The sequence below is a fragment of the Phodopus roborovskii genome, unplaced genomic scaffold (genome assembly GCF_943737965.1).
Source record: "Phodopus roborovskii unplaced genomic scaffold, PHOROB, whole genome shotgun sequence".
Taxonomy (NCBI): domain Eukaryota; kingdom Metazoa; phylum Chordata; class Mammalia; order Rodentia; family Cricetidae; genus Phodopus; species Phodopus roborovskii.
The window spans coordinates 5,820,326-5,829,760 of record NW_026126514.1 but is presented as its reverse complement, the minus strand read 5'-3'; the positions used below and the strand labels follow the sequence as shown (position 1 = coordinate 5,829,760).

General features: G+C 44.7%; 1 protein-coding gene across 1 annotated transcript; it reads right to left on the bottom strand.

Moving 5' to 3' along the window:
* Nucleotides 1-7,832: 7,832 nt before the first annotated feature.
* Nucleotides 7,833-9,037, bottom strand: LOC127230600 (fructose-bisphosphate aldolase A). Its single transcript, XM_051195864.1, has one exon. It carries the CDS (start codon nucleotides 8,965-8,967, stop codon nucleotides 7,873-7,875), a length of 1,095 nt encoding a protein of 364 aa, XP_051051821.1. The 5' UTR covers nucleotides 8,968-9,037; the 3' UTR covers nucleotides 7,833-7,872.
* Between the last annotated feature and the right edge of the window lie 398 nt (nucleotides 9,038-9,435).

Below are 9,435 nucleotides of genomic sequence, written 5' to 3'. Positions count from 1 at the left end.
CCTGGCTGAGGAGCTTCTGGCTTAGGGGAGGAGTCATTTTTCTCGGGGGATGGACTGGGGTGACCAGTGAGAGGTTGTTTATACTCAGGTGGATGACATCACACCCATGTATGTGCATGTAGGGCTATTGAACTCAGTGGGTTGTTACAAAGAAAGTGAAGAGGAGGGGGGATTTGGGTTGAATATGATCATGACACATTGTATAATATCAGGTAATAGATATCTTAAAAAGTCTAAAACAAAGCGAAGGGCAAGGTAGGAGACGACCTGACACAGAAAAGGAGACCATGTGACCAGTGCAGAGACCGGAGGGATGCAGCTGCATCCAAAGGATGCTAGCAGCCAGCAGGGGCCAGAAGTGGCCATCAATGAATTGTCCCTTACTTAACTGAGGATGTTTCAGCATGGACTTCTCTCCAGTAGCTTCAAAGAGTGAATATGCCTGCAGCAGTACAGAAGACTCTCTCTACTAATGGCTTTGGGGGTTCCACACTGCCAGCGCTGAGGAGAAATCAGGGTTCCCTTCTCTGGACACCCATGAGAGGGGCTCAGAGCCAGATAACAAACTCCAGCACCTGGGTTGGGTCAGGGCGTAGAGCCTGCCCTGGGCTTTCCATGAGGCTCCCTACTGGGGGAGAGGAGTGCATTGCCTAGCAACCCCATGCCTGACCAGGCTTCCCACTGTGTCCTGGTTCCCTAGAATGGAGCATGCATGCAATGATTGTTAGAGTGTGGAGGCTATTTAAAAAATAGAAATGAATAAAATCATAGCCTGGGGCTGGGATTCAGTGGTGGGGCGCTTGCTTTGCATACAAGAGAACCTAGGTTCAACTCCCAATATTGCACCCCAAAAGTATATGTAAACATGTGTATAGATGTGGATATATATATTTATATATGTATGTATGTATGTATTTATGTATGTATGTGTGTGTGTGTTCCCCAAAAAGCGTAAGTAAACATACATGTATAGATATGGATATATACATATACACACTTGTGTGTATTTCTCCAAAAGTGTTTGTAAACACATATGTACAGATGTGTGTGTGTGTGTGTGTCCACATCAGCTGCTCATGAGTGTCATTTACTCAGAGGGCTGAGGCAGGAGATGTTATAATTTTAAAAACTCCTCAAAGAGAAGTCATGCCATGCAACAAGACTCACAAATGAGGGTTATTGGAAGAGGAGAAAGAAGAGAGAAGGAACAGAAAAAGGGGCAGAGGAGAGGGGGGCAGAGACTGGTCCCTGGGGACAAGAGTGGTGGAAGAAAGAGGGAGAGAGGGGAGAGGGAGATAGGAGGTGGGCAGGGCCCTTTAAAAGGGAATGTAGTGAATGTACACAGGTGGTGCTCTTAGCAACTTCAGCTGAGGGTGTATCTTGTCAGAACCCCTAGGGCAGGCCAGTACAGATGCCTGAACACTAACAGGAGGGTCATTAGAGCATAGAAGTTCATGGCTAGACATCCTGGATAACAGATTGAGACCATCTTTAAAACTGTGCTTAGGAACTGGGGAGATGCCTCAGTAATTAAGAGCACTTGCCACTTTTCCAGGGGACCTGAGTTCAGTTCTCAGCACCCTTATTAGACAGCTCACAACTGCCTGTAACTCAAGCTCCAGGGGATTCAGCACCTTCTCCTGGCATCTATGGGCAGTTGCACACATGTGGCATGTACACACGAATACAGACACACACACACACACACACACACACAAAAATGAATTAATGTATGTGTGAATAATTATGAGTGCCATTTTTTCTCAATGGCAATATTGGGACTAAAAGTTTTCAAAAGTTACTATGTATCTAGATTTTATAGACCTTTTCGTAAATGCAATATTTTTCTTATTAAGCTATTACACCTATTTTCCTGTATAGGATTCCTTCATGGGAGTTCCACTAAACCAATCAAGGAAAGGTAGAATAGAACAAGAGAGGTGATAGAAAGAGCTAGAGCAGAATCAGGCTATGGCAGGTCTCCCTGTTGTGTGCAGCAGGAGCCCACAGTGTCCTGCAAATATGTAATATTCCACAGGGAAAGCATGTGTGCATAGCAGAACACTACGAACATATTTTGGACAATTATATGAGAATCCTCATCACAGCCATTTTCACTGAACGGTTGCTACAAGTGGAGAGTTCTCCGAAGCCGGAATTGCTCTTTGCAGGATGCGCTGTGATGAAGCCCAAGGCTTTCATTCCACTTGACTGGAAATGAAGATTCACTGTATTAACGTCCTCTAGACACTTGTGCCGTGTGAAATTATGCCCCTCAATTACAAATTCTTCCAGCCTCCTCTCTCGCTTCTCTAGTTTCAAGTCTCATTTCAAATACTCCACAAAATAGTTGGCATAAAAGAAGTAAACCTTTGTCCCTCCTCCCCTCCACCTTTCTCTGGAGATAATGACACTTTCGTCTTTTCACGGAGGGCGAGGCATAACATTCTGTAAAGTACTTTAAAAGCCTTTGATATGAGAGCAGCTAATGGAAACAAAACTGCATTGTCACCTGCCCTTCTAGTTCCTCTCAAGTTGGCCATTTTCTTTTCGGTTATGTATTTTGTTTGGCTGTTGAGAATAAATATTGTGTTGCTGTTGAACGTTGAGGCTTAGTTCTGCTTTCTTCGCATTCTTTGTGCCTCGTGTAGCTTAACTACCACGGAACCATAGATTGTTCCCAGGAACTGGGAGTGTGGTCTGTTTTGTGACTGAAGCACCTAAAGATGATTTACTGTTAGGCCCAAAGAGCCTCCTGAACGCCAGCTCCTAGCAAAGTGGTATACAAGGACATCACTGCACCATTGCATGACACCTTGGGGCCTCACACTCTCTAGCCACCAGCTCCATGCGTACATTAATTAAACATGTGATCTCCTTAAGTGAAGGAACTGATTGGGCCTGTCCACAAAGTGCCCAGTACAATGTTTTACTCGTGGCAAATATTCAAGAGATGATTCCAGGCAATTAAATGAAAATAAATCATAGGCTTCCTTAGATCGTGCACTGCAAAAATCTCTGAGACAAGCTCAGTCTGGTGGTGTTTCTTGCCTATTATCTGCAAACTCCAAGTGGTCCCTTTGTTGAGAACTGCTTGGCAAAGCCCTAGAATCCCTTTGTTGAGAACTGCTTGGCAAAGCCCTAGAAGCTGATCTGGGTCATTTTTACAGATATTCATGTAAGTGTCTGCCTGAACTCTTCTCTCTGTAATTGTTAATAACTGGTTAGTTGGATGTGGTAGTTTATGGCTATAATCTCACCATTTAAAAGGCTGACATATGGAAGAATTGCAGAGATCAAGGCTAGCTTGGGCCACATAGCATGACCCTGCCCCTATCTCAAACTGACTTAAGACAGTTCAGATGCTACACTGAATAGCATCTGTACGAAAAGGACAACAGTGGCAGAGGGAGACACAAGGCATGCAAGGAAGGCCAGTACTGAGACGGCCTGGAAGCCACACACATGTGATCTCTCACCCCGGCTGGGAAGCTTGCTCTGTTACCTTGAGGGACTTGCTTAACCTCTGAATCTGCTTCCCCATCCCTCCCAGGGAAACTGTGGAGCTGTATAGCTCTTGTCTGGTTCAGTGTGGCAGTTCGACAAAAGGCTTTATCATCACCCTTTAAAACGTGCCAGGGAAGTGAAGGCAACCAAAATTAACATAAGACACTGCTCCAAGGAGCTGTAAGGAAAGCCAAGCAGACTGAACCCAGGAAGTCAGGCTCGGGCCGTACTCGACAACTTTCTCCCTGTCCTATCTCACTCTGAGTTCAATTTAGAGGGTGAAAACCCTTTGGCAGAAGAATAATAAAGCCAGGTATAGTGAAGCATACCTGCAAATAAACCCATATACAGGAGGCAAAGGCCGGAGGATCACCACAAGCTCAAAGCCAGCCTGGGCTACATAGCAAGGTCCCAACTCCAAAAATCAAACTAGGGAGCTTGGGAGATGGCTTAGTGAGTAAACGCTCCCTGCGTTCATGATCACCTGTGCTCAGATGCCCAGAACTTGCATGAAGCTGGGTGTGGGAATATGCATTGGCAATGCCAGACAGCTTAGTGTACGAAACAGAACATGAAGCCCTATCTCATGCAGGAAGATAAAGACTGATACCCAACGTTGCCCCCCTCACCTCTGCATGCACACTGTAGTACATGTGTACCCACACTCACATCATACACTCACTAAGGTTTTTCTTCTCAAAGGAAAAAACAAAACAAACAAACAAAACATCAGGCAGTGGTGGCACACACCTTTAATCCTAGAAGCAGGCAGATTTCTGAGTTCGAGGCCAACCTGATCTACAGAGTTTTCCAGGAGAGGCTCCAAAGCTACACAGAGAAACCCTGTCTTGAAAAACAAACAAAAAACTCAAAGCCCTAAATAAATAAAACCACTGAATCCGAATAAAAATTACTTCCACTTTTCGCAGGGCTGCTGTCTGGAAAGGGGGATGAGATTTTAAGTCCTTTGATCACCAGCCAAGTTCAACAAAGTGGCCAAAAGAGTAGAGAAATGAACAGATCCTGGACTTTCATTCTACTCCTGTGACTGATTTCTGTATAGATGGGTAGACAAGGAGGCAATAGGGATTACTATGGAATTGTATCATAGGAGGGGTTGCCAGAGTGAGTGATGTCATAATAAATAATGCTACAAGAAGGTTAAGTTTATCAGCTGCTTGTTATTTAGTCCAAGAGATGGATGGCTTGCCGAAGGAGAAAAACGTAAGCTTTTTAGCTTATGTTAACTCACCTGAATGAATTAAAATAATTATTGTATTTCCAAACAGAAGCATTAGTAACTTGAAATTCTAAGATTATAATACACAGTTTCACAATAAGAAACTGCACAAATACAAAGCAAATGATTTGGGATAATACTGTGGGTTCCCCCCCCATTATATATTGGAGAAATGACAGATAATGTGGATGTTTTCAAGTTACTTAACTAAATGTTTTTGGAAGGCTTAAGCAAGCAACTTTACATGAAGCTGCTGGGCAATTCTATCAGCCCTCGGAACCAAGGGATCATAGATAAACTGGGTAAGGTGGTGAATACCTATAATTTCAGTGGTCAGAGGCAAGCCAAGCAAGTTCAAGGCCGGCCTGAGATACATACATGAAACCTTATCTCAAATAAGATCTGGGGATGAAGATTAATTAAGAGCATATATAAATCCTTAGGTTTAATCCCCAATACTGGAGAAACCAGGCATGGCAGTGCATGGCTATAATCCCAGCATTTGGGAGGTGGAGGCAGGAGGGTCAGAGTTCAAAGTCGTTTTTGGTTGCATACATCTTATGCTGAGGCCAACCTGGGAACATGAGTTCCTATCTCGAAGAGAGAGAGAGCAAAGAAGAACCATTAAGTGGGTAGATATAGAAATAATGGTATTTCTGGTCCAGCCAACTTTCCTTTCCCTTTCTGTAAATGCATATATAATGTGGAAAAACAAAACACCAATCACATGATTTTCTACATACTTCTCTATGGTCTCAATTCATGTAACTCCAAAATTCATACACTGACATGGAACCCTAGCTGGGTGGCTTTGAGAAGCAAGGCCTCTGGCAGGTGGTGAGGTCATGAAGGCAAATCCCAGAGAACGCTCTATCCTTCTCAAGTGAAGACACAGAAGGGAGGCACAGTCTCCAGAGGCACAGAACCAGAATGCAGACCCTCACTAGATACATAACCTGCAGGAACTTTGATCTTGGACATCTCTTCTAGAACTATGAGAAACAACTGTCTGTTTGTAAGCTACCTGCTTCCTAGTACTTTATAGCAGCCCGGGTGGGCCAAAGAGGGCTTCATTCCAGAGCAGTGTCCTATTTCATTATCATTTTTCTGATGTTCCAGCTCTCTCCCCCTTTTATTTTAGAAATTCACGCATCTCTACTTCCTGCTGCTTACAAGTGTTCTGGACTTGCTTGTAATTGCTGCTTTAGTCTGCCTTAGTGATGATTTCCTGTATAGGACATTATAATCACCTGTGGCTATGATTCCAATCATTCTGTCTCCTTATCTCCCCTGCTAGCCAAGCAATGTAATCCTTGCTTTGTTGTGGGTCAGCTCAAACTGGAGACAGTGCCTAAGGGGGACCTGCCGGGTTACTCCATTTCTGTTTTCAGAGTTCCATTACTACCAATCTAAAGCAATGACAGTCAGTTCTTCTTTAGCTCCCAGGGAAAGAGTGGTGCCCAGTGCTGTCCAAATTTAAATTTTACCATAGAGAAGTCATACATAGTTGTATAAAATACAGTTTTTATTGTGTTATAGTTCTATTAATTACAGATTTAGTTCCAAATGTATTAGCTGGGCATAATGATACACACCTGTCATCCTGGAAGATAAAGGAGAGAAGACCTTGAATTCAGGGCCACCCTGGGCTAATAGTAACACCCTGCTCTAAAAGCCACATACATATTAAATGTAATTTTAAAATATATACTTTATCCTTATTTTCTACAAAAAAATCTGCAAATGGCATTTTATTGTAATTTAAACTTGCAAAGGCAATAATATTATGTAGAAACATACTTTGTAAGTTTTCTTTTCTAGAATGTTAGAGGGAAGTTACTGAGCAAATTTAGGGAAGGTAGAAAATATTCATGGCTCTAGAGGCCAGGCATAACTATGAGTACTAGAATTTTGACTCCTGCCAGACGATTTTGAAGCCCCCCCTCCAGGGGGGGTGAGTCTTCTTTTAAGTTGGTATTCCTACTCTGGTGTTACCTTTCCCTCAAGGAACCTTAAAGTAAATGAAATTGGGGTTCACAGAGATTTCAAGTCACTCACAGCGTGAAGGTGCCTGTGTCTACAAATAACTGAACCCCTGTCTTTTCCCGACACCTACTAAAGTTTTATCACATATTAATCACTGCTCTGCACCCGGGCTCCACATTTCCCTGAGTTCAGCAGCTCTAGACTCCTACAAATATGTTTTGCTATAAATTACTGGCACCGTTTCTGTTGATATTCGGCATAATCAAACATTTGTAAGCATGCTGCCTTTTCAATCTGCTCAGCTGAGGCACTTTACCTGATCTTTCATTAAAGCAATCAAAACACGTGCTGTGTCGCATCTAATGAATGTTGCATGTATGATTAAGTGCTTTCATTCATATTGCAAGTTTGATTTAATGTAATCTGCCTTTCAGACAGCCATTAGCCTAGCTCCTATGTGAATTCGATTAATTGGCTGAATTCTTCCAGATGTCCATTAAGCATTACAGGAATTTGTGGAAACAGCAGGGACTGTCTAGCACAGAACCAAACAATGAAATGTTATATTGCTGCCATGACTTACCAAAAGCTGGATTCATTTTCATTAATAAAACATCTGTACTCCTGCACAGCTATGCATTGAGATGCGTTTATTTTATATGTTTATTTCTCTTATGACTGTAAAAAGATAGTTAAACAGAAGCACATTTGCTGATATGTAGACTCAAGGCTTGGCAGGTGCTGACTGACAAAACAGTAAATTTTCCAAGTTTACAGTAGGGTCCTAGACAGAAGGAAAGAAACTAACAAACACCTGTTTGAAGCAGACATTAAGAACACGCGGGATTGCTTCAGTGGGAAGGCTTCAAATGGTATGAGAGACATACTCCGAAAATGATTTGATTGTCCTGCCACCTTCGCTCCTGTTGAGTCTTCAAGAGAAAGGGGCAGAGGTGACTCCTTTTCCCCCTTACATTGTTGTTGATTAGCAGCAGCCTAGAAGGGACGGCAGAGTCAGCATTCACAGACAGTAGCACACACCAAAGTCATGAGGGGCAGCAAGAGTGATTGATGGGAAAGAGCCTGGAGGCCTCCTCCTCGAGAGCAGAGTTAGAGGAGTAGCCTTAGGCCACCTCTACTCAGTAGGCATGGTTAGAGACGAAGAGGGATTCACTGGCCGCTGTCCCTGACTGACCACTTGGAGTGTACTTCCCTTGGCAAGCGAGGCTGTTGGCCAGGGCACGCTTGATGTATTCCTCCTGGGCGGCCTTCGTGTTCTCCTTTTTCCCACCCCAGGTCTTCAGAGCAGAAGCCTGCAGGGCTCGGCCGAAGGAGAAAGTCAAGGCCCACGGCTTCATCAGTGGGCATTTGTTGATAGCATTGAGGTTGATGGATGCTTCTTCCTCACTCTGCCCTCCAGACAGGAAAGTGATCCCAGGGACAGCAGGGGGCACTGTGCGACGAAGTGCCGTCACAGTTGCCATGGCAATCTCCTCACTGGAAAATTTCTGGGTGCAAGCATGGCCTGGGGTGACCATGTTGGGCTTCAGCAAGGTGCCTTCCAGGTAGACATGGTGGTCGCTCAGAGCCTTGTAGACAGCAGCTAGTACCTTCTCAGTTACATATTGACAGCGCTTCAAGTCGTGGTCCCCATCAGGAAGGACTTCGGGCTCCACAATGGGTACAATGCCATTCTGCTGGCAGATGCTGGCATAACGAGCGAGGACATTGGCATTTTCCATGATAGCAAGGGCTGAAGGGGTGTGTTCCCCAATCTTCAGCACACAACGCCACTTGGCAAAGTTGGCTCCATCCTTCCTGTACTGGGCACAGCGATCAGATAGCTCATCTAGCCCTTGGGTGGTAGTCTCGCCATTAGTTCCTGCCAGAGGCACCACGCCCTTATCTACCTTTATGCCCACAATACCGCCCTTGGACTTGATAACTTGGGGGAAGGGACGTCCATCATCTGCCTTCTGGTACAGTGTCTCATGAAAGAGGATCACACCCCCAATGCAGGGATTCACGCGGTCATCAGCAGTCAGCAGCAGCTGGCGGTAGAAACGCCTGTTCTCCTCTGTGTTCTCGGTGCCAATGGACTGCAGCCGCTTGGCGATGCTTCCAGTGGACTCATCTGCAGCCAGGATGCCCTTGCCCGGAGCCACAATTCGGCGAGCGATGTCAGACAGCTCCTTCTTCTGCTCCGGGGTCAGTGCTGGGTATGGGTGGGGCATAGTGCTGGTGACAATATGCTCCTGGCACAGGAGGTGGTGGGTCTGCTGGGTGCTGTGGCAGATGGGAGAGAAAGAGCCTGTGGAGAGAGTGTTGCTAAGGTCACCATAGAACCTGGATCTGTGGCGTGTTCTGAGAGAACACAGCCTATTTAGCTGGCCTTGGTCTCACGAGATCTATCTGTCTCTGCCTCCCGAGTACTAGGATTGAAGATGTGTACCACCACCACACAGCTCAGAAGCTAATATTTAACAAGAAAAGTGGCAGTTTCTAACCGAATAAGCATAAAAGAATGAGACAAAAAATACTTTTTGTGTTTCTTCTACAGTGATCTACAAATTAATTTTACTAAATGAAGCTAAAATCCTTGGGCTGGAGCTCAGCAATTGAAAGCACTTACTGCTGTTGCAGAGAACCTGAGTTCTCAGCACCCACAACCACCTGTAACTCCAGCTCCAGGCCATCCAATA

What these genes read in the sequence shown, in the direction of transcription:
- LOC127230600 (XM_051195864.1), bottom strand. Translation starts at nt 8,967, where the DNA reads ATGCCCCACCCATACCCAGCACTGACCCCGGAGCAGAAGAAGGAGCTG.